Here is a 25734-nt window from a genome sequence, read left to right as displayed (position 1 = left end):
CGCCCCCCTTTCCAGACTCTGGTAGGCTGAGTCGATCAAGTGGTTTGCTGTCTTTGACGTGGTGCAGAAAAGATGCTCCAAAAGGCTCACTGACAGTATTTTCATCCTCCGCACAGTAAGGCAGAACAAGAGCATAAAGTCATAGCAGCAGGTGGAAAAAGGTTCTCTGATTTTGCTCAATACTTAATATTGACCCAAAGTAAATCATTTGGACGTCTCACAGTGTCTGGTCTGTTTGCTGTAGATGATGAGAAACACGGCAGGTGACTCCCAGTCCCGTTTGGCTTCGCAACTTGTCAGACAGGTTGGATGACTCTCGCAGACGTTATGCTCTTGTTTGTTCACGTGCATGTGGCTTCTATTTTGACTTTAGCTTTTATCTGGAAAATAATACACCAATTAAAAATGCATATCATCTTTCCCCCGTGATACTGACACTTGTTTTTTTACTCAACCTTGACTGGATGTGAAATGTGACTTAAATGTGCAAATTTTGCTTGGGTTGGCATGTTTTGCGAGGTCGGAAAGGTCAAACTGGTTTTGGGAGATGTGCTACTTACAGTATCTTGACAGTAGCTGCCCTTCAGCAAAAAGCTGAGCTTGCCTGGGGCGCGTCTCAATGGGTTCAATTCCACAGCCACCTCATTGTGCATGAGTGTGCTTCTGGGTTGGTTACTGTTCTTATTCAGGTTTAATTATTCAATGCTCCAGAACATTGTACATTGCATAGAAAATGGATGATCTGTAGCTTGGTCCTGAAGTATTGCTTGTCTGTATTCTTTTTGGGCACCGCAGTTTCAGTCCCAAAACACACGTTAGGATATGCAAAGATCCTTAATGACCTATTTCTCACTCAATGTCTGCCCGTGCCAAGCAAGATGCATCATTGATGAATGCATCCTATCTTCAAGCTATTCTGTTTTCTTTTCCTATTTAATTTCAGTGAATGAAACTCTTCACATCCAGGTTCCATGATGTTAATATTGTTGTTTCATGAAGCTATTCAGTCATGGAGGTATTCCGTTTGAAAAGCGCGTTTGTAGCCAAGAGAAAAGAGCTCAAACAAAAGATGAATAGCTTTTAAGATTCAGACCTGTTAATAATAGCAAAAAGCATGGGAGTTCCTCTTGGGTGTTGGTGCGAAAAATAATTGATTGCATAAGACGTGTCATGCTGTTGATCTAAACAAACATCTTTTTTTTCCCCATGCCCGATAGGCTGCGACTAAACTGCTCTAGCTGTTGCCTCTTTCATTTATCAACATCATATTTTACTGTTGAATTGGGTTTCATCCCGCCATCGAGATGAAATCACGACCGCGGTGATCTAACTTCCAGCCGCATGTCTTGTATTGAACGATTCTAAATATTATAGCTATGTTTGTTTGTTATGTTATCAACATATTTTGTTTTATTATCAGCATATTTCTTTTGTTATCCACATACTTGTTTTGTTATCAGCATACCTTTAAAAATATCTCGATAAGCTTTCTACTCACTTTTGGTCAGGAACAAGAAACCCATGACACCCATCATAATTGTGAGCATGGATCCAGCATTTCATTCATTCATTCATTCATTCATTCATTCATTCATTCATTCATTCATTCATTCATTCATTCATTCATTCATTCATTCATTCATTCATTCATTCATTCTTTACCGTAACTTTTGGACTATAAGTCGCGTTTTTTTCCATAGTTTGGGTGGGGGGGGGCGACTTATACTCAGGAGCGACTTATATACATATATATGTTTTTTCTCACTTTTTTGGGCATTTTATGGCTGGTGCGATTTATACTCCGGTGCGACTTATAGTCCGAAAATTACGGTATTTATTTACTGTGCTGGTTAAATTGGTAGGATTTGTCAAAAGTCCAACTAATCATTTAATGTGAATGCTATTTACAATAGCTCTGGCTGAATGGTAGTTGTAGGTGTTTATGAGCAGTCATGCCGTACGAAAGCCCGCCTCCTTCAAGCGTGCTGTGGTCGGGTCCTGCTTGAGCAAGGCGGGGAGCATGCCTGAGCACACAAAACATTTCTTCGAGTGACCGTGCCTTAAAGCTAGTTTCATTTGAGCCTGAAAGAAAAACAGGCAAGAACTTTGCAAGTTTACGCAGTAGGGAAGTCCATGCAGAAAAATTTCCATATTGGTCGTGCTTGATGACCTTCAGTACGTTTCATGTTATGTGGATGAAAGTCTTGCTTGACTATTTTGACCTGCTGGAGCATTTCACCATACTCACAACAGAGTAACAGCTGAGTGTTGATGTCTGCAGAATTTTATCTTCTGGTTGTGAGTTTGATGGCCAATTTTTCAGCCACGCACAGCTCTTCCGGAAGTTTTCTCCCTAGTAAAAATGTGTGAGATTACCATGGCGCAGTTTTCCACCCTCGTCACGTCCACGTTCAATGTCAAAGAAGCGTAGATAATATGAAGTGTCAAGTTTGATGATGAGATCTCCTAAAATGTCTCGAGATGCAGACAGTGTTGGCTTTTACGATTTGTGTTTGCCGAAGGTTGTGTTTCTTGGAGTTACTGTGCTGCTCCGCCGATTCATTTTGTCGATCAATGATCTCAGCTCAGCTCCTTGTCAAGTGACATACTGGGAAGTAAACTCAGAGAAAAATGTGTCCAAGCGTGTCATCCGTCCTTGTGTGCTTAGCAGAGACAACATACTGGCGCACATGCTCACAATCTCCTGCCGCTCGCCGCCGTTGGCGACGCTTTTTTATAATCACAGCCATGGCAACGGTGGCCCCTGTTTGTGTGCTCAATCATCTTGCTGTGTCGCATACAAGGAAGTATTCTTCTCCCATGTACAAAATAGCCATTATCTAATTTCGACCACAAATTTGAAATGCCGTAATTTTCGGACTATAAGTCGCACCGGAGTATAAATCGCACCAGCCATAAAATGCCCATAAAAGTGAAAAAAAAACCCATATATGTATATAAGTCGCTCCTGAGTATAAGTCCCCCCCCCCCAACTATGAAAAAAAAACGCGACTTATAGTCCGAAAATTACGGTATTTATTTTAGCTTTGGGCTCCACTGACTATTAAATGCACCAAAGTAGCTGAAGGATGACTGGATTTCCAACAGTTAGTATAACTTTTTCAAATGTTAATTCTCTAAGCAGACCTGACATTTCCATCAGGAGCGGTAATGCTGCCTTATATAAATAATTAATTCAAAGAGGGTGTTGTCAAAGCAACTAAAATTCCCATCCTTCTCTCGCCTATCAGTATTCGTCACTGCTTTTGGTCTCCTGACGTCAAACTTTGTTGTAACTATTTCACCTTGACCCGTTTCAACCTTCACCAACCGTGATTCTTGTATTGATGTGATGCGCGCGACTGATTGATTAAAAAGGGTGACAGCGTAACAGCAATCTTTTCTGTTTACCCATCAAAACAGGCGCCAGCAGATGTCACAACCAGAAGCCAAGATCAATGTCGGTTTTTCTGGGTGGCTTTGCTGTCATCGTTAATATCTGTTAGAAAATGTCAACCAATCCTGTCAGAAAATAATCGAATGTCTGTCATGTATACAAAAGATTTGTTTTCTTTGCGTTGAAAGGCAACATTAGATTTAAAAGTGAGCATTAGATCAGCAGCCCCTCAAATCAAGATTTTTTAAAAAATATATATTTTCTTGCTCTTGCTAATAATCCAGCAGCTCCGAACATCATGTGAGCTGAGGTTTGTTCTGAGTGCACATTAAGATTTCTCCCATGAGCAGCTCATCTGTCAGGCTGTCGGTCAAAATGGCCAACGCCAAAAGTTCCAAGCTGATCAATGATGTGTGACCTCATCCCGGTCACAGTGCCATTTTGCACATTCTGCATCGCTGCTTCACCACTCCTGAATTTCTTCCATCGTGAGAGACGACTAAATTACTTCCTGTCCTTGGTTGTATTCAAATTTAGCCTCTGATATTTGAGATCACAGTAAATGAGCTGCAAAGATAAATTCATTCCGTTTAAATGATGAACATGCTCACAAATCGTCATTTGAGCCAAATTCAAACTTTCCTTTTATTGGTGTTTTCTACACGGCAGCAGATGAATAAAAAGAGCTGAAACAGCACAATTTGATTGTTGGTGTCATAATGAGGACACGGATGTTACCTAAGTCGAGGCGTGCATAATTCGAGATATTATCAAGGGGACTCACGTCGCCAAATGACCTGCTTTTCTCAAGTCCTGGCTGCAAATGGAAGAATGTGACTTCCAGACAGCAGCTATGTTCTTCATTTCTTCCCGCAGCCGCCCAAATTGCGAGTGACGCCAACTCCAAGGTTCCTCTATTTTTAAGATGTTTTTAATTGAACGTAGCATTCATACCCCTGGCTCGTGACAGGGAATTTTAAATCGAGCATTTGATGTAAGCTTCCCCGCGACCAATTCCCAAAAATCTGGAAGACGACCGATAGCTCACAAGACTGATTTAAAAAAAGCCTCCACCTAGCACTCACCTCAAGATACGTCGTGAAAGTGAGTGTGGATTTGTTTTCAATGAGCCCAAGTCGAGTGGGATTTTTTTTTTTTTAAAACAGAGCCGTAGGAGAGAATTATTGACCTGGAGGCCTAATGCTTCTACCCACAGATGTAAATAAATTCAGGTCGTATGCGAGTATTGAGGTATCTTACCTGTGTGCTTTGCACATCTTAGTGCTTCACATTACACGGCTGGATAAGGATTAAGCATTTTTATACTTAGTGACGCTTCATGTCAGCTAATGTGAAATTTTCTCGTGAATGAGAAATCCTGCTGCAAGTATGCTGAAGTGAGAACATGCCAACACTTGGAAGTTTCTTTTTTTTAATCAAGCACCCTCTGCTGTGGCAATACATCCGCTTATAGAGTGTGTAACCGTGGATAAGTTTGAGCTCTTCTTCAGGCCACAAACGGGTTGCAAGTAAATTGATAGAACTACTGCAGCCAAGTCGCACATAACATCTGACCTCACTTTATTCAACACTGGATGAATCCGCAATCAGTTCCACGAACAAAAGCAGAACTGTTTGTCTGCGAGGTGGCCGCCTCGTTGCTCTTCACTTCTTTTGAGGATGGACTTGTTACAAATGACATATTATGCAAGGAAACATGTAAAGCCAGACGCACGCTCTTGAGTGGGAGAACAGAAGTGACAGGGTAGTGATTAGTGTGTGTGTGTGTGTATAATTTGTAATAACATTGTCGTGCAAGTCCAAGTCTGTGTGATACTTTCCATGGTGGACAAGCTATGTTTTACTGCGAGTCTCCGTGTGTTTGAATTCTAGAGCAACTTCCCATTACCTAACTGTTTGTGGAAGCGTTTCTCCAGTTAGGCTCAAGCTCGTTGGCAATTTTGTGCAAAGTCTTATATGAGTGTATGCCTTGTGGAAGTTACCTGCTTATGAAAACGAGCTTTATTTCTTATTTCTTTCACATTGTCCTTGCAAGAACATGAGAGGGTGTGTCTCAATGCGATGACTGATGCATTTGTGGTCGCCCTTCCTTGCAACACTTAATGTTTTGCCAGAAGCGATACTGGAGAAACATCCAAAAATGCTATTTAAGTCAAGCGTGAAATGCAGCAGAAGCACAACTGAGCTCTCCCTGCAGCAAAAGATGAACACGCTGACTATCATGGGTTTGTTGTTTCTACTACTTTCTAGTTAAGAATACCACTTTGCCACTTGATGGGGTTCCCAAAACAAACCAGTAATTGTCATTCTTTTGGATATCACTCTTGGTTCCTTTGCAGCAGGACTTCATCAGATTACACTCTTGATGTCACGGCAAAGCGCCACACCAACTATGGTCCAAGAATATTTCTTCTCAGTCAGTGTTGTGGGCTTGATTCACTTGAATGGTTGCATTTCAATTAAATGTTGATGTCTTGAAGAGGATAAAGATACAATGTCATTTTAAATTTCCATGATCAAGTGACATACATCTGAATCTGAGTTCCCTGAATATATTTAAGATCCTGATATCCTAATTAGTCTTAGCCTCACATTTTGTAATTACAGGAGAGCTTCCACTGTGACTCCTGCTGCTGCAATCCAGGACCAGCCCTGATGTGCAGTCTTTTGCATTATCTGTGTCCTCAACTGGTTCTTACTTGACATTGCAAAAGGCAGAGGAAGTATAAACTCAGACCTCCCTGAAGACTCTTCATCGGCATTTGATATCACGAGTTACCTTGTGTTGTCCATCAAAAGCAAGTTGGCCTTTATCTATTCGATGGTGATGATGCAAAGGTGAAGGGTCCCTTTAGAACCGGAAGAGCAAAACCTCCTGACAAAGAGACATTGATTAGCACACAAGTCTTCCTCCTGTGCCATCTGGTGTGGCCGTGTGCCACGCTCTCCCCCGGGCGCCCGGCAACAAGCTCCAATTGGGCCATGGCGATGACTCAGGGTGATGCTGAAGGCTATTACTTGATATTTCGGGCAAATCATCTTTTGCCGGTGGCCCGGTCCCTCCAGTGACATGCAAGGCGCCTGTTTGTGTGCTCGCTCCGTCGCAGCCGTGTGGAATTTTGCACGCGTGTGCAGGAGCCTCACTTGGCAACACGTACTGGCATGCAAAAGCGACAGAGCATCGGCAAACATATTCTGCTGTGTCCACGGCTTCCCTTGGACCACCAACAAGATTAAGAGTGTGTAACAGGTCGCGCTCTTACGATGTGGGCATAGCAGGAGAAGGTGCAAGGATCGTTTTTTGCAGACGTTTGGGGGAAAATTAGCAAAAAAAATGATTGCCACTCGTTCGAATGAACTCAAGGCTAATAAGGTCATAACCATTTCAAAGTGGAGTTAAGTATGTTCACGATCGTAATACTATTCATCAAGCTTGTTGACATTTGTATTCATTAGCGCTCTCAGAGTTCGCGCTGACATTTTCGTCAGAGTTTGTATATGAAATATAAACTGGACTGGATTTTGGTATACAGCACCTGTGGTGCCCCCATGATGATTTTAGCATGTATGGAACGTCCTTGTCCCGATCACAAACTTCCATTGATTTACTGGGATGTATTGTGCCATGGATCAGAAGAACTGTCAGAAGCATTGCCGCATTTTAGGGAGTGTCGGAGCTATTTACAACCGCTGGAGACGTTTAGAGTTTACTGCTCAGTTAAGTGCACTGGAGTGTGTAACATCTCTCGGAAGGGCCTGTGGGCCACGACTAAACATCTTCCGCGGGGAATGTATTTCCATGTTTCATATTTGCATTTGGAATTATAATAGCTTTACAGACACTGTTTTTTGTTTTTGTGAAATTGGCCTGTTTTGAGGGGGTGGTCCTTTGTCATACCAGTGAGCCGCCGCTATGCCCTACACGCTGCTGGGCTGTCAGCTTTTACCGCCATGATGACTCGACTGATACATTTGACTGATTTTATTATACAAGGCAGAAAAGAACGTCATCCAAAAAGGCAAGTGTTCTTTTGGAGCCGACTTTGTCCCCCAAGGCCTTTGCTACAATAATGTTGATCAATGGCTCAGTTGAAATGAGCTTTTGTTCCACATTACAGTTATCTTAAATGCTTAGCCTTAAACCTTGTCGATCTGCGCCATTAATGCAAAGGAGCGAGCACCGTCAGAGAAAGGAAAAAGGATCTGATCAAAGCAGGAAGTGACTCGGCATGTCCTCTCCTCTGGGCTTCGAGCTCATCAGAGTAGCGGCGGTTCCGCTTCAGCCGCACTCGAATCCATTTGAGAATCTTTGTCAACGCTGAGCAGAAATGTATGGAATTTAAATAATTGCCAATGTTTTGAAATTGGATAGGAATGGTCTTGAGCCTAATTGCTCTTAATAACAGGGTTACATATGGGTTGAACAACAGTAATGATCCTTTAGCGTCTCTGCGCCAAATGACCTCACAATCCTTTTTTTCATATTTCTTAAATATCGTTGTGCCCGGGATTCAATTGTTCTCATCGTCTCGTATTTAGTCCCTCTGATTGTCGCCTCAGTTTGTCTGCGTCTCCGCAGAGGAGCGCAATGATCAGGTGTGAAGGAAGAAAAAACAATGGTGTGTGCTGTGCCGTTACCATGGCAACGAATCCTCTGAGCCGAGCCAGTACTCTTCCACAAGCATGCATACATGCATCCTCCCTCCCTGATGCCTTCTCTACTGTATCTATCTCGAATGCCCTTAATTAAACTGCAAAGCCTGATATTATTCTGAAGGCGTTTAACAACTGTCTTCTCGGCGTCGCTAACTAACACGTTTCTGGCACCACTGGTAGATGGATGCCAGATGCTGGCCCATGTCAGCGACACAAATGCAAGCAGACACTGTAATGACACGTTCCTTTTTGAAAATGGGGCCCCTATTAGTGGGATTGTTGTACTTTAATACAACTTTGATGATTTGTGTTTCCAGTAGAGTCTTAATGATCAAACAAGGATGAAAAGAAACAAACATGCAAGTTGCTAGTGAGAATACATATCTGTTACAAGATAATTAGTGATGCTGTTTTTTTTTTCTAGTCCCATCGAGCATAAAAAACAAAATGGACTTCACGTTATTTGCTAACATTAGTTAAGCAGTTAATAAACGAGTCGGACCATAACTATTTGTTTACACAGAACTTGTATACTTTATTAGCTATGTTTTTCAATCATCAAATTGATGCTTGTTGTCGAATGAAACCGACGATACATTCTTTTTTGTAAACTTGTTGCGTTGTCCTGCAATGCTCTCACGCTCACTTTGTGGGTCGATGATGGCCATCAGTGTGTTTCAAGGAAATGAGCAAGTCTATTGCCTCGTTTTACAACATCAATTCCTGTTCACTCAATAATTAATCACACTTCCAGAGAAAATGACTCCATGATGGGTGCTGTTGAAGCCATTTTATCTACATAATTTTACTATTACTTTAATTTTACAGTAGCTATTGATTTTATGTTATCCTGAAAATTTTTCACGATTGGCTGAGCGGTCTCTAGCTCTATTGAATTGCTGATTTGGGTTGAATACGCGTGAGAATCAAATATAAGTATCAATAATTTTTGTGTTTGATTTCTTGGTTTTCCTTCCCATGAGAACTAAAAGTCTGGTCTCAAACACCTCCGACAGCTTTTTTTTTTCACTGGCGTTCACCAGCAAAATATTGCACACCCACAGTGTCAAAGCCAGTGTGGGGGTTGTTGCGCACTTTATTTTTGTGTCTTGTGCTGTAAAATCCACGCCTACAAGAACTCATGGTTACTACTCCACATACGATCGGGTTAGGCAATCAAATAACAGCAGAAGTCTTTTTTTGTGCAGTAATGTGTTTTGAAAACAAAACAAAACAGCAAACAGCAAAAGGCTGCCAATATTGATTGGGTAACAATTTGTTAGCATTGTTTTGTATCGTTTTTTAAATGTTTGTGATTTGTTCTTTCTCAGACAGAGGTGTGCACTGAGTGTCCAAGACAAGCCGGGGGTCCTCCTAGACAGCAGGAGGCAAACATGCAGGAGCCAATCTTGGATGGCAAAACGGCAAAACAGGTGCAATGACCTTCCACGTGGAAAAAAATGACTCATCTTATCACCTTTGACATGTTGCTATGGGGTGGATACAAAAATAGCTTTATTTTTTTTGTACTGGACAGCTTCTGCATTTCCATTTTTTACTCAACAAGAGTTCTTTAAGTTTATATGTCAACATTATACCACCATGTTTTTTTTCTCAATATTTTATTTTACTGTACACCACAATAAAGCAACCCTGAGTGTCACATTACATATAATAGCGTTGTGAGACTAATGTTATCTTCCCTTCACTTTTATGGCACTAAAGGAGCAGAATTCCAAGCTCCTGGATGAACAGAAAGAGAACGATGACACATTGGAGAAAATATCCCCAAACGAGAACCTCAAGTCGCCACAGAAAGGCTCCAAAAGGCTAAAAACAACATCGTTTAAAGTAGCACTTCTGGATATGTCGGATTACAAAGGAGAAATCGAGGTATGCCTTTACACATTTGACACATTTAATAATGAGCATCAACACTGGAATTGACTTTCATTTATCATCTGTTTATTGATCTCTGTGGGCAATTGATTGTTTTATTACGCACCATAAGGCAGACGAGGGGGAGAAAAAAAAATAGATAAGTGGAGAGCTTCCAATCTGTGAGTCAGTTTTACATCTTGCTTTAACACACACAGAAATCATTTTCTCATCTTTGCAGATTGTAAAGTGTTTCCACACATGCATCTGTTGTGCAACACTTATCACCTGCTGGGAAGGCAATATGAAGCCATGCGCAACAAGCCGTTCTGCAAACACACCCAAAATAAATCCAAGTGAATCGTCGTTTGTTATTTATGCAGTATGTCATGGTCCATTGAAGTCACATCCTTTGGATAGTCGGAAACAGAAGCAAGGTCACGGCATACAGATTACAGTGGCAAGACGATTTGCCCTGATAAATCAAATGGATTAAATGAACGAGTCCCAGTATTGTCACGCGGCTTCTCACGTGCATGAAAGTGTAACTTTAGCTTTTGAGTAAAGAGCATCAGAAATGCAACACATTCATCATGTTTTTCTCCAATGCAGTGAAAAGACTCAGAAATACCTTTGGGTGTTGTCAGCACAGCAACAATGGTTTGCCTTACGGATGCATTCAGGTCTTGAGTGCTCTTAATATTTTCCAGTCCTCACAAAGACGCATGAAGGAGATTTAGATCTGTTAGAGTGTGTGCACTTGCAATTTAGAGCCATCTATTTACTAGGAAGTAGTCGGCTTAGTACACGTCTTAATGTAATTCAGGCCCTATATGCCTCGCACTCCCCCACGACCTCCACCCACCAAGCTGCTAAGAATACAAAAACAGAATACAAAATACAATTTGCTTGGCTGAGTTGTGTAACGTGAGAGGAGTTACGATGCAGAGGGTTGGTCTTTGCATACATTAACTACTCTTATGTAGTGATGGGAAGATGAAGCTTTAAATTTGCTTCATGAATCAGTTGTGTGTTTTTTTTCTTCTTGGCACTCTGTGTTCAATATTGGGATTGAAGCATATTGACTTGGCATTTTTTTAAAGCCTTTTATTTAAACCGACAATGCCATCTCGATGAGGTTGGAGGAGAAGAACATGAGTGCCCTGCTCACATCCCTGACCTCAACCCCATCAAAAACATTTAGGATAGACGGGCCCGGCCTCATTACGAGAATATCAAATTGTCTTCACTTTTAATATCTTTTTTAAAAAATATTTGACCAGTTTTTACTTGTCTGATTTGAAAACGAGTTATTTGTCAGTTGGTTTTGTAGCTTTTACTGTATATATTATGTGGTGCTCATACATTTATTTGGATTGACAGTCATAATGGCCCTCCGAAAGAAGCTATGACTATAATGCGGCCCGCGAAAGAAACGAGTTTGACACCCCTGCTCTACATGAACTAGCACGTACATAAAAAGAACAGAATTTGCTTTGCATCCTTTAACCTTTCATGTTTGATTGATGGGTCACTATTCCAAGTGCTCGCAGAGAAATGTTAAGAATGACTACCTCACATTTACATGACATCTGTTTCCTTGGCAACCACTGTGCTGTGGCACATGAGCGCGATTTCGGGGGTTCATCAGATGTGGCAAAAAATGTAACATTTTTTTTCTTGGTTTAAAATACTAATTTGTCCTTAGGTATAGATGGAAGTATGAGATGCGTCTACGCCGATGATTGGCTGGCAACCGGTCTAGCCCAAAGCCCAAATTCACTCACTGAGACACAAAAGCAGATGGTGGAGCTTTCTTTTATTGTGTCATATTAGCCATTCAGACAAATATGCTCACTGGACGAGGTGGCGGCCACGCTAACATATTGGAGGAGATCTGTTCCGTTTGTGCTGACATTTGAAACCTCCCTGTGCATTTGTCATTGCAGAAACACTCGAAAGGACAGGCGCTGGTAGACATGATGTGTGAGCACCTCAACTTGCTGGAGAAGGACTATTTTGGCCTAACCTTTGCAGACACAGACACCCAAAAGGTCAGAGCATTACTTGCCAAAATATCATTGTGGGTGATTTGAATGCATAATCAACAAGGCAATCAATATTCCTCTCACTTGTTGGTGGAGTTAACTCTCGCCAGTGTGCACTGGCCATCACTTAGAGATGAATGTAAATGCATCGTCGCAATCTGAGCGATTTCAGAAAGTGTGTGCAGCTGGTGTCGAGACAAAAATGCTTCACCAAATATTAGCATATATTCTAATTTTGCTCTTCAAATATTCACTGGAAGCAAAGTAGTCCGAATCTGTTTCTGTCGGGTGAAGGTAGACTGATGAAACAGTTGTTCACCGAGTCTTTATTATTTCTACTCCCCCCAAATCTTGGCATTTCAAACACAGCTCTGTGGTTGATTTTGATTTCAATATAGCGATGCACAGTGCTGTCTTCTTGTCATGTAATTACATAATTGTCACTGAAATGTGCTAAGGGGAGTCTGTTCACGTTGACTCATCCGTGGCTTAGTTCCTTTGACAGACATTGGTCTCTTCAAAGGCAGGTATGTGATTGCGCAACAGGCCGCAGAGGATGAGTCTTCCTTTTGATAGCGGAAAAGACGGCAAGACAGAGTCCTGCTTCGATGTGGAATACTTAATACCTCACTATCATCACCACACAAAGACATCTTGACATCTCACTTGATACATACTGAATCAGCTTTTTTTTTTTCAATTAAAATAATATCATATATAATATAATTATATATATATATATATATATATATATATATATATATATATATATATATATATATATATATATATATATATATATATATATATATATATATATATATATATATATATATATATATATACAAGAAGAGGAAAAACATCAAATTGAACTTTTGACGGATGTCTTGTATTTCATCGAGAATACCCTCCGCTCATTTTCCATTAGCTGCATGAGTGTACGGTGGGGTTACTTTTGGTCAATAGGCCTCGATGAGCTCTTCTAGCGACCACATCATAAATCGCGCCACTGCTGACAATTTAGATCGCTACATTATCAAGCATGATAAGAGCAGCAGGGTAAAAAATGGCTCATTTTGCAACACGATGAAGAAACAGATGCTTTCATGAAATCATCTTTGCACATTTAACAAATCGGCTGTGGAGGACTTGAATTAAACATATGGGGAGGCTTTCCTTGGGGATACCCAGTAGCAATTAAAGTGAAAAATGTCACCAGTGTTTGCAATTACCATATCTCCTGTCCACCCTGCATGAATCCCACCTCCTGTCTTCCAGAACTGGTTGGACCCCTCGAAGGAGATCAAGAAACAGATGCGCAGTGAGTATCTGATCCAGCAAGTCAGGATGAGACATATTTCCTAATTTTATGAACAAATGGATGCAAAATTAAACATCATTATCTCATCTGTCCTAGTTTACACTCACCAGTCGCAATAGATTCTGTATTTGTATCCTTGAATCAACATCTACCGTTTTTTTCCGTGTATAGTGCGCAATATTTTACTAATTTATTGTCCTAAAATCTGGGGTGCGTATTATACATGGGTACAAAGAAAAAAAAAAAGTTTTTTTTTTTTTTAATTTTTTTTTTTTTTTTTAAATAAAGTCATGGTACAACAAAACCAACAACAGGACTGACCGACAAAGTCGTGGAACAAAAAGACAGGGTGACATTACCAAAGACAGGAACAGAATGACAGTAACACATGCAATGATCCAACGGTGAGCGAGGGGCAGACAGGACTTAAATACAAAACACGTTACATCGATTGAGGTGACACAGGAAGAGCGGGGTGACACGAACAGAAACTATGGCAACCTAGACACATAGCAAAACTGGGGACGAGACATGACAAATCTCCCCCGAAATAAAACTCACCTTTCTTCTTGTTTGTTGTCAATCGCGCATCGCATTCAGCCATCCTGCCCAACACACTTAGTAAAATTCATAATTGACGACACATCGTTTGATGCGATGGTGCAATCCTCGATGGTGTGTTATTGTCAAATATTGTTTGTTTTTTAATCTCCATCGCGGACCGGACGTCATACGGAGGCCGCCATTACAGATGCGCAGAACGGTTGCGCAAGACACGTCAGCTATATAAAGAGCGAGAGTTCAGTTCTCCACCTATTAGTTTCAATTCACAGTTTAATTAGCAGTTTCAATCAGCAAATAACAAAATGCGTATTACAGGTAATATTTTATTTCACAACACTTTGCCTTGTTCCTTTCGTCTCTGCTGTTCATTTCAAACACGCTCCATACGACCGCAATGCTCTTGTATCAGACGCTCGCTCGATCACCTGCTAGTTTGCCGTCTGTCACAATGTACCCTACACAAATCCGAAACATTTGTTGCGGCTCCGAGTCACGACGAGGGGCAAGTTTTGGTTTCCAAGGGTGGTTTTATTCCTCTTCAACGTCTCTCCCATACAGAGCCGCCGTGTGCGCACGGAGCGCGGTGGTGCGTTTAGGGGCAGTCGGAGAAATCAACGCCAACAAAAAAAATGACATCCAGCCTAGTTAAGACCATACCAAAGACTTTAAAAATGGGACCCATTGCCTCCCTGCGTGTGTGACGATCTTTGGGACTTAAAAAAAAAAAAAATTTAAAAAAATTCATAAAAATTGGGTGCGTATTATACATGGGTACAAGCTTTTTTCCAGCATCAGCATGCCATTGTTAGGGGTGCGTACTATACATGGGGGCGCACTATACACGGAAAAAAACGGTAATTCAAGAGCTAAATAAAAAACTCAGTTGTAAATGATTCAGAATTTCTTTTTCCAATTTTTCAGCTCATGTTCTCTCTGCAGACAGTCCGTGGCACTTTGCCTTTGCTGTCAAGTTCTACCCTCCAGACCCCTCCCAACTCACTGAGGATATTACCAGGTAGTGTGTTAAGCCATTTCTAATGTGTCCTAAATGTGGACTATAACAATTTCCATGCTACATTTCCTCACACATCAAAGCGAAGCAAATCCCTCATTCCTTTTGACAGATTAGAACCGGAATGTTACTAAGACTGCAGCGAATACGCGTTGGCGCTTGCCTTTGCTCTGCCTTGTTTGACTGCCAAAGCCTTTCTCTCCGCCCCTTTTTTCTCATCTGACAGATACTACCTGTGTCTGCAGCTGAGGGATGACATGCTGTCGGGTCGGCTGCCTTGCTCGTTTGTCACCCACGCCCTCCTGGGTTCCTATATGGTCCAAGCTGAGCTGGGCGACTACGATCATGACGAGCACGCCTTGGACTATGTCGGCGAGTTCCGTTTCGCTCCCAATCAGACTCGTGAGCTGGAAGAAAGAGTGATGGAGCTCCATCGAAACTACAAGTACAACTCCACACACTCTTGCGTAAATCTCACTTCAGTCTATCTAACTGTAATCAATTTCACTGATTATTTTTTTTTTCTTTCTGGGTTAGGCCTAACACTCCCATCAAATGATTTTGCCATCTTTATCATTGAATTTTCTGAATGAACCAAGCCTCACCTCATTGTTTGCTCGCATCTTCCAATGCAAACACATTGGCAAAGATTTTGGCGTGAATATTAAATAACCAAGTAGCTTTGCTCTCAATGTGCAAGCTCTATGAATGAAGACTGTGAACATGCTTCTTGATGTTGGTTACAGACTTTTCTACCCACAGGGGTATGACTCCAGCGGAGGCTGAAATTAACTTTTTGGAGAATGCTAAGAAATTGTCCATGTATGGCGTGGATCTGCACCATGCTAAGGTTGGCTGCGTGAATCGTTGAAGGCAAAGCATTTCAACGCAAATTTCGGTTTAGTTGCTGACTCATTTTCCCTGAAGGATTCCGAAGGGATCGACATCATGTTGGGTGTCTGCGCCAACGGCCTGCTGGTGTACCGGGACAGGCTGAGGATCAACCGCTTTGCTTGGCCAAAGATCCTTAAGATCTCCTATAAGAGGAGCAACTTTTATATCAAGATAAGACCTGGAGAGGTATGCGTCGTAAGAAAATAGAAAAATCATAGAAAATAGTGGACGGTATGCAGATCATGATGATGCGATTTTAAATCCCATATAAGTAATCGCTTGCTTTCATTTGGAAAGAGAGAATCATCAAAAGCTCACAGTCAATGGAGCAAAATCATTAATTCGTTTCAAATACTGTAATATTGAATTTGTTCCTTTGCCCGGTTTACATGCTGACCTTCCCAGTATGTAAGAAAGCGCCACAGCTTATCTTCCATCCTGTGCAGCAGGCTCACTCGGTCAAGTGACAGCCACACAGTGAGCCTGTGATTGGGCCAAATAAAGAGTCCCTTCAAGCCAGTTGCTGCAGCTGCAGCCGTGAAAACCTCCCTCACGATTCCAATGCTATTCATACATTTTATTTTTGCGAGGTAACCTGTAACCAATTAAAAGTCGTGTCAGTGGTTCGTTGAACCTCGAAGCAACCATAACAGTGAAAATCAGTCAAATCGAGCAAAATGTCTTCAAATAAAAATGAAATAAATAAGAACCTCAAGTATTCAAGTGCCACTCCCCCACCGTGTACAATTTTTTTTGTTCCTTCTTCCAGTATGAGCAGTTTGAAAGCACGATTGGTTTCAAGCTACCAAACCACAGAGCTGCCAAACGGCTGTGGAAAGTCTGCATTGAGCATCACACCTTCTTCCGGTAAGAAACAATTTGCTTTTGGTTTAAACCAACCAGCCAGGCAAACAAATCATTTCATTAGTACAGAATGATGAGGGAAATCAAAGCCAAGCAGGCAGATTAAAAGGTGTTATATTAAAAATCTTTTACTTGCTGCTCAACGACTGCTCGGAACCACAGAGGACATTAAAATAATATTCAATAATAATATTCAAATGCCGTTTGAATGCCTCTCTGGAAAAAACACTTCCCAGCTCCGGTGCTGCCTTTGTCAAGCTGTTTGAAAGTGCATGCGCTAAAAAAAATATCTGATCAAAATTTCGGCTTTCATAGGTTGGTTTCTCCCGAGCCTCCTCCCAAGGGCTTCTTGGTGATGGGCTCAAAGTTTCGATACAGCGGAAGGACGCAAGCTCAGACCAGACAGGCCAGCGCGCTCATCGACCGACCCGCTCCTCACTTTGAGCGTTCCACGAGCAAGAGGCACTTGCTGTCCAGAAGTTTAGACGGCGGTAAGAGCATCATCCCATCAGGTTAGTTAGTTTGTCGAACTAATCCAACTCTCGTTACCGGCAGAGTTCTCCCGTCCCATGTCAGCAATGTGCGAGAATCACGATGGCCTCCTCCATCACAGCGTCAGCGAGCAGCGGCACCTTCGCAGTCCCTCCGTGGATGAGCAGGAAACCGAATTGGAGCCCAGTTGGGAACAAGACGAGGACGATCTGGAGCAAGAGGAGGGCCAGGAGACGGAAAGAGACGACGACCAGGATGGAAATGTCTCGCCGAGCAAGAAGAAAGAAATTATGGTAGGCCGCAGTTCCTTTTATTGTCACATTAACAGGCACCACTTGAGGTTCGGTCAAAATTGGCCTCGCTGGATCGAACGCTTTCCTTTCGCTTCTTTCATGACGACACAGCTCGTAAGCCACTTTACAGTTTTCTCTTCCTCTAATGACTTTTCTTGTTTCCCACTTGCTGACCAAAAGGAGCCGACTGGTTCAGCAGTTGACGGTAAACAGGAGGTATTTCACCCGCTGATTTCATCTCTCTCTGCCTGCTCGTAACCCATCAAAGGCCTTTTGCAACAAATTGGCCTTTATTTGTCCCTCAACTGTCTCAATCTCTCTTTTTTTTTTATGGACACTCATCCATTTTCTATACCACTTGTCCTCATTAGGGTTGTTGCTGGTCACCAGCCAATCACAGGCCACATGTTGACAAACAACCACTTATGTCAAATTGAAGTCTTGAATTCATTTAACATGAATGTTTATGGAATGGCCAAGTTTTAAATTCACTCTCATTTGAGCAGTTTCGTAATTGAAAACATGTGACAAGTGGAGCTTTTTGTTCTGTCTCTCATGCCTTTTATCCACTATCACTATTCTACTTGTACGCCGTCCTCCTCCCAAATCAGCCATGTCAGTTGGAGCAGGAGGCCACCCAGCCAAGCACAAACAGGATGTTCAGGTTCACGTCTTCCACGTTTGCCTGTTTTGCAAACCATGTCTTTGTGCTGCTCTCCTTCCGCATCGCGTCGTCTTCAACCTCGTGTCGTTCGGTTTTGCATGCGTCCACCTCCACGATCTGTCACTAGCTTAGAATTCCGGGTTTGGCAACATGCAGACTCTCTCGTTTGTGCTCGATATTATTGGCGGGCTGCTTTTTCTTTGAAGCTCGCTATCAAAACGTAAACCCGTTGCAGATGAAATGCATCAAATGTAATTCCAAATATCTCACAAGTAATTTAACATATGGCGATTGGACAACTTCATTAAGTTTGGATTGCCTGGCGATCCATCAAGCGTGAAATTACACAACCAAATAAATATTTTAAGTGATCCGTCGTGGGATTTCCATATGGCTCCAAAAGCACACGGTGGCATCAATAGCCTGATTTATTTAGGCTTCACTGTACAAAAGGCCTTTGTATGATACAAGCTGTAATCTTACAAATCTACGTTAGATTTTGTCTGACGTTGTACATGATTCCCCCAAGAACAGTCTCTCGATGATGATCAATTGACTTCTTTCCATCTTCTTCTTTTGCCTTTCTCTTTTCACACGTTGCCCTCCTTCCAGTTTCTGGATAAGTCGCACGATGTGTTGCTGAAGCACCAGGCCAGCATCAACGAGCTGAAACGAGCCCTGAAGGAACCCAACAGCAAACTAATGAGCCGTGAGAAGCGTCTGTCGTCATCATCATCGCCACCCGGCACACCGGAGAAAAAGGCCGTGAGTTGAAACCTTGGAATAGATGTTTTAACATCATGTGGATGATGTCATTATACTTGGCAGATTCTGTCGAATTTGCTGTATTTCAAAGTGAATTCATATTCCAGTCACCATCACACAGCCTATATTATTTTGTTCCATGAGAAACGATCTTTCAACTTTTTCTCTCTCATTGTCTTTTGAATAATTCAAGCTTGTATTCACCGATTTGTCCTCTGTGCCACGATATGCTCGGATCTGGACTTAAAGCACTGAGCTTTTTTCAACCCGGTTAATTAATCAAGAGTTGAACTCTTTTGTCCATAAGACTTTAATGAAAAGACAAAACATTGGCGCCTTTGTGATCTTATTTAACATTCCATCTGGGCTGAGCTCAGTTGATCTTGATAGTACTTGTATGTGACCTTGAGCGAGACACTGAACTTCTAAATGTTCATGATGTCATCGGTAAATGATTAATGTCGATGCGGAGTCCCAAGTTGGACAGTGTTGTGTCCGTCACAGTCGAATATTTTCCAAATCGATGAAGCCTTACATTTCTTTCTTTAGGTTCTTTTTCACTTTCATGCCTTCAAATAATATTTTCCTTTGCCCTCGTACTCGTCAATACCTTTCTCTCCCTCACAAAGAAAGGAACATCCCCCAAAAATTTTGGAGCAAAAAAATATGATCTATTTTGTTCTTTAGAGAGTCAAGGAATGTCCCTTTTGACCGAGTCAGACAAGTTCAGTAGAATTTGCACGTTTGAGGTATTTGTATCGAGTAGTTAACCATTTGCATTGCAAATTGTTTTGGAAGATGTCAAAGAAAAGGTCGCACATCAAAGTTGTAAATTAGCACTCAATGCTCTCCTAATGTTTTTCTTTCACGAGCCAGGTCTCCTGCATCTTTTTACTCAGTCCGAGCACTAATGGCTGTTCTTTCTTCCCTTCAACCTTCCTCTCGCCGGCCAGTCGGGGGGCCGTGTGGCAGGAAAAGAGCCCGTTAACAGCCAATCTGTTGAGGGATTCATCCAGAAGAGTATCACCCCTTCACCTGAGGTTCTCAAATTTTCTTTGTGATGGTCTGACACCCTTCATAGCATTTGTGAAATCAACTCCATCATAGGAGTGAAAGCTCATCAACCCACATCCACATGTTGACCGCATCTTCCATCCGTCATGGAGATTGTAGTATTTGTAGTTCTATTTTGCGTGTCTAACATTGTTTAATCTATACCAACGTAGGGCTCTGAGGATTGGGTATTGATTGAACACCAAGAAAGTTATCTTCAAGAGCATGACTGGAAAGTCAAAGAAACTAACAACTCTCCCACATCTGATTCCTTTTGGGACACAAGCAAGCAGGAAAAAGAGATAAACCTTGCCAGGATGACGCATATCGACGTAACCGAGTCGGACAGAAAAGAAATGAAAAGCCATATTGAGGAATTTCCTTCAGCGCAATCATCCAGAGAGGCAGCTGGATGCTTTGAGCAGCGACCCATTAACAAAGGTCGTTTTCACATTCAATTATCGGCAAATGCAGACCCGTGTCGAGACAAATCCCTAAGCAAACAATCTGATGCCTCAAGCGCTGACGCAAGGGACGGTTTGGCCCCGGGCGTCCGTCAGACCAAGGAAGACGTGCAGAGAAAAAATAAGCGACCCCAGAGCTTAAACCTGGCAATGCCTCCAGAGCTCGTCCACGAGGAAGGAGCTAGTGATTCTTCTGAAACTGAAAATGAGGGCTTAGACTTGGGTACCGATGAGGACAAAAAGTCTGAAAACGGAAGCCATTGTGACAAAGAAGAACCGGAGGTCATACCAGAGGAGAAAGAAAGCAAAGACGCTCCCACACAAGATGCAGAACCAGTTAAAGGAAGCTCGAACCAGGATGGACCGTCAGAAATAAATGGACCCGGAAAGATAGACCAGGAAAGTTCTTTAGCAAGTGGAAAAGGAGAGTGCCCAATGAAAATAAGAGGAAAGGGCTTTATTGACAATAAAGAGCTAGCAGAGGTCAAATTGCGACAGGTCAGGACACACGAGAGGAAGATAAGCAATTCTGGAGGAGAGGAGATTGAAAGTCTCATGGGAGACAGACGTCAGAGGACGTCACTGCACCGATTGTCAGGCAGCCATCAATCCGAAATCACCCGCATCGTTCCTCTCAAACCCGAGCGATCAAAGAGCATCGCGTGTAAGGACGACAGGGCGGAACAGGACGAGCAAACGCGTGTCCTGAGAAGAGAATACCGCTGGTCGGTGGGCTCGCCGGAGGGATCCTCCGATCTCAATTGGACAGATGTTTCCAGCCTCCATCCAGCTTTTGAAGCCAATTTGGAGAAAATCACCAAACAAGAGCATCCCGGTGACAATTATCACCCATGTCGAAGTTCCTCTGAAAGTCAAACGTTTGCGTCAAAGAACACACCTCTTCCCAAGATGATTCCTCCAGCCCCACCAGTAAAAAGCAAGAAGGCGCGGGAATCGGGACTAATACTGCGCAACAGCAGGAATGTCGTCAGAGAGACGAGCCAGGAAGCAGTCAAGAAGAGACACTCGGTAACTCTGCTTGGCATCTGCTTTTCAGTCCGTGGACGTAAAGCATCGCATGAGCTTCTTCAAACATGCACGCCATTTCCTTTTTTTTTTTTTTGCATTATCACTGCCTTTCAGTGCAGTAGACACTCATCTATCTTCACTCCACGTGACGAGCGGTAGAGGTGATCCTCTTTAAATTCTAGGTCCGGATTTCCCTCCTATTAGTATCACGGCGCCATTTACTGCAGCTCGCCTGGCAGAGCTGCAGTGCTCACCTGTGAATTGTGGCAAATCATTGGAATGATGTTTTCATTCATGTTTCCCTCAGTCTTCAACCCAAAGAAAGTGGAATCTCGTTCCTAAGTCGTAATAAGTAGTGATGGGAAAATGACGCTTTAAGATGCTTCATGAACCCTTTGTTGTATTTTTTTGTCTCCTCTAGATGGCACTCTCTGACATTGCCATTTCTTAACTGCTTTTCTTCAAAACAATAGTGCCATCTAGAGGAGTAAAAAAATACAACTGCTTCATGAAGCATCTTGAAGCTTCATTTGGCCATCAGTAGCAATTATTTATGTATTCATTTATTTTGCTCCAGTTCCACGACATTGTCAAGCTAAAACACAACTTTATTATTTTGCATGTTGCGTAATATTTGCATGTTTTATCTCTCGCATTAAAAAAAATAATTTGCCTAGAGCAGTTAAACACAATTGACGTTTACCAATCGCAATTTCTGTAAATTAAAGATAATTTCAGTGTTTTGGCACCGTTCACTGACGGACTACATTAAAATAATCTAAAATATGAATGATTCTTCAGACAACTATTAATGTGTCATTCTCTGAAACGTAACCTGGATAAAAAGATGACAGCCCCGCAGTGCCTCTTTCGGTGCTTTCATTCCACTGTAGCGCTCAATAGGAGCGTGCACGCATTTGTTATTGTACTGAAAAGACAGTGAATACACCTGACAGCTTTCATCATCCCCCACCTTTTTCTTCCGGGTCCAACTCTTATCATATATCGGATTAAGCAGGCACGGGAGTGTGTCGCATCGGCTCCCTCTGTGTGCAATCAAGCTCGCAGGCAAGCATCTACCAAATCAAGTTTGGCAAAATAAACGGTATGCGCTTGTCAACATGCTGCTCTAATCGCTCAGTCATTCTGCTGCTCGACAGAATTTGGTCTTTTTTTCCCCTCATTTTTTCCACTTCTCCTGCTGTGCTCGTTCCACATTTTGCATGGCTTTCTTGTCTTTTATTATTTCAAGTATGTATGAATGTATTCTTTAATCGTTTGAGTAAAGCCATGCATCTTCTTAGTGTTGTGAAAAGACAATTTGCAGCTGTTGTATTTTAGCCACACATGTCATTTGCCTTTTATGGGCCACATAAAATGATTTGAAGAGCCCCTGGGCCTTGAGTTTGACACCATTGGTATATAGGTATAGTACAAGATATTATTTCTCTATAATCTACTTGAGATGTTTTGAAAAAAAAGCAACACCTAAATCAACAGGCAGGCGACTCAAATAGCATCAATGAATTCCTCAACTGTTGTCAGCCACGTGGCCCAGGACCAGCATAGTGGTCCACTGGGACAAATAGTGTTCTGACACAATTGGGTCTGATGAGTCTGAAGATGTTGTCCCAGTACATATCTTTAGTTAGGTCGTTTATCTCAGATGTCAAAGTCTGTGCGGCCCTCCAATGTTATGCCTCCCCAGACTGTCACTGACTCACCACCAAATAATTAATGCGGTAGGAAGTTGACTGCCGTGTGTGTGTGTGTTATTCACTCCCGCTGTGCCTCCTTGCACAAAGGAACAGATAGCTGCTTGTGAATCTCCCACCTCCACGTCTCATGGGGGGGGGGGGGGGACTGTCTGGTATCGGCCTGGTGGGAGACACAGCTAAGATGCTGGCCATAATTTGGATGGATGGAAGAAATTGTCCCCATGCTACCAGAGTGACGCAGGCCTGGCAAATGTGCAAAACTAGCCGTGAATCAGCCCAAATAGCTGAGCCGTTCCTGAGAAGGAGTTGTCTCCATGGGTCATTTCTAACTTTGACCTCTTCTATTTGTTTAAGAAGGGAAATCAATTGTTTTTACCTGGAGAGGTGAATTCGCTTGGATTGTGATGTTTCTCATGCTTACGCACCTTCTTGCTGTCTCAACTATGTGCAAATGTCAAGGACATTTTTATCTGAGTCAGTCATTTTTATAGCCTGTTCATCCCCTAGAAAACCATCTGAGGAAAATGTCCTTTTTCTTCTTTCCACTTCACATTGTCCTAATGTGCTATTTCTTCTGCTTCTACCCGCAGGAGCCCGTCTCTGCTCCTTTTGTTTACGACGATCCATTTATTGACGCCAAGGTTATTCATTTGGATTCAAACTCATTCGCATGCCTTCTCATCTCTACTTCTCCACTTTGCATGATTTTCAAATAAGTGGATCACTTTTCTTTTGTAAGGCTAAAATTGCTTGAATGTATTCCTTTTCACTGACTGTCTCGCTTCAATCGGCTGTGTTAATTCAGAAGAAGAAGTTCACTTTTAATACGTTTTTATTCGTAACCTAATAGTTTTTCTTTTGTACTTTTTTGCGTTGTCTGACTTTAAAACAGTATTTTCAGAAAATAAGCAGATTTGTATTTTTTGGACATTTTCGGGCTCGGTGTCTGATCATTGTGAAGCCAAGCATGCGTTCCATCCATCACATGCCATCGCCATCATCAGTCTGCAGTTTGTAATCTTGGAGTGGCGCCTCTCTATCTGTACCCCTCCAGAAGGAGCTCAGTGACAAGAGGCCACAGACCATTGTAGTCCTGGAGGAGGAGCAGGAGCAGGACACTGTGGCCTGCATGAGGGAGGTCCATCTAGGCATTGAGCGCAAGTGCTCCAGTATGACGGTCAGCTCCACATCCAGCCTCGAGGCTGAGGTCGACTTCACTGTCATAACGGACCTCCACTCCTGCATGGAGGACAGCGCTAAAGGCCTGTCTTGGGGAGAGAAGGAAAGACAGCCCGAGGTGGGACGGGAGGACTTTGAGGAAACATCACGGTTCTACTCAGCGCGTCTAATGGGCCAAATGGACAAATCTCCCATAGAGGAGAAACTTCCTGAGGAGACAGTGTATGAGGTAGACAGATGACTGTGTTCCATCTTCATCAGCGTCACCTTTTGGACTCATCCTACTCGGCCGCCCTTCTTTGTTGGTGTTTTCTGTTCATGGTTCCTCTTGGTTATTTTCAGCGATCCATTGTCATGAGTATGATTTTGTCATGCTTTTTAATTCAATTCATTTTTTTGTTCATGTCATTCCTTAGGTTCCCTTTCTGCTTCATTACAGCCCGCAATAATTTGTTCAAAATTTTCTTTCTTCTTTTTATAGCCCCCTGTGGCAAGAAGAGAGCCCGGTGCTGTGACGATGGCCCAGAAGCTAAAGAGGGCGTCCAAGACAGAGTCTCATGCAAACGGATCAGAAGTTCAAGGGACTATCACAACTGTCTCATCAGAGGTAAATAATTGCTGATGAACGATATTGCTGCAGAATGAATAATGCAACGTTGAACAGTATAAAATATTCAAGCGATGTTGAATCAAACTTTGAAAATGTCCAACTCAGCTCTTCAAGTACTTATGAGCATTAAGAATGACGTCATAAGTGGAAGTCATACATGTCTTGTATTAACTTAGCTGTACCAGTAGAGGGAAGCAAGATGTCATAGCTTCGTATTCCTCAGCAAGACCTGACTTTTGCAGTCAGCTTGTCTAAGAGAGCGTTTAACCTCTCACCTCCACCCCGTCGAGAAATATTCCCGCGCCGAATTTTCCCCTGCCAACAATTATTACAGAACTGTCTGTATTCATGTGTCTGAAGACGATTTATGTCCTTCCTACAGAGACTCTCCTTTACCCAAGAACCTTCTGTTAGCCTTAAAGAAAATGGATCACCGGTAAGCATTTGACAAGAAAAACATGAGAAAAAAACTATGACTCTGAGAAGTGCCTACTTCCTTCTTCAGGAAAAAGCCAGCACTAAAGCTAATGAGTCCATTCCATCGCCACTGAGCATCACTGCGGAAAGTGTCACCACTGCAACCACGACACAAGTTACCAAGGTAATCCCCAATGACCAAGTAAAAACACAATGCAAATAAAATAGAACCAACTAATAACCTGTATGCTGCAGACGGTCAAAGGAGGCTACTCCGAGACCAGAATTGAGAAAAGGATTATCATCACAGGAGATGACGACGTTGATCAACATCAGGTGAGCGAGGGTGATGCCACGGTACTCGCCATCGGCATCCGACCTGAGGACTTTTTAAG

The 25734-nt window shown here is 42.4% G+C and overlaps 2 protein-coding genes across 5 annotated transcripts in view; both read left to right on the top strand.

The window, feature by feature from the left end:
- LOC133161768 (protein 4.1-like) overlaps window positions 1-25734 on the top strand; it is a 30043-nt gene that overhangs the window by 2337 nt on the left and 1972 nt on the right. Inside the window, exons 3-19 of one of the 4 annotated variants that reach the window (XM_061290377.1) lie at window positions 9406-9507; window positions 9800-9967; window positions 11902-12006; window positions 13279-13321; window positions 14825-14900; window positions 15124-15342; window positions 15660-15747; window positions 15825-15977; window positions 16561-16658; window positions 16971-17146; window positions 17211-17440; window positions 18717-18869; window positions 24188-24541; window positions 24794-24919; window positions 25305-25358; window positions 25428-25523; window positions 25595-25675. In XM_061290377.1, coding sequence (XP_061146361.1) covers window positions 9406-9507; window positions 9800-9967; window positions 11902-12006; window positions 13279-13321; window positions 14825-14900; window positions 15124-15342; window positions 15660-15747; window positions 15825-15977; window positions 16561-16658; window positions 16971-17146; window positions 17211-17440; window positions 18717-18869; window positions 24188-24541; window positions 24794-24919; window positions 25305-25358; window positions 25428-25523; window positions 25595-25675 — 2322 coding nt within the window. Of the gene's footprint in view, window positions 1-9405; window positions 9508-9799; window positions 9968-11901; window positions 12007-13278; window positions 13322-14806; window positions 14901-15123; window positions 15343-15659; window positions 15748-15824; window positions 15978-16560; window positions 16659-16970; window positions 17147-17210; window positions 17441-18716; window positions 18870-19822; window positions 19910-24187; window positions 24542-24793; window positions 24920-25304; window positions 25359-25427; window positions 25524-25594; window positions 25676-25734 lie in introns of all 4 variants that reach the window. The other 3 variants (XM_061290376.1, XM_061290378.1, XM_061290379.1) reach the window with 3 other exon arrangements.
- Window positions 19916-24180, top strand: LOC133161772 (uncharacterized). Its single transcript, XM_061290383.1, has 2 exons — window positions 19916-21415; window positions 23724-24180. Exons 1-2 carry the CDS (start codon window positions 20240-20242, stop codon window positions 23847-23849), a joined length of 1302 nt encoding a protein of 433 aa, XP_061146367.1. The 5' UTR covers window positions 19916-20239; the 3' UTR covers window positions 23850-24180.

The sequence above is a fragment of the Syngnathus typhle genome, linkage group LG11, assembly GCF_033458585.1.
Source record: "Syngnathus typhle isolate RoL2023-S1 ecotype Sweden linkage group LG11, RoL_Styp_1.0, whole genome shotgun sequence".
Lineage (NCBI taxonomy): Eukaryota > Metazoa > Chordata > Actinopteri > Syngnathiformes > Syngnathidae > Syngnathus > Syngnathus typhle.
This window is presented reverse-complemented; position numbering and strand designations above follow the sequence as displayed.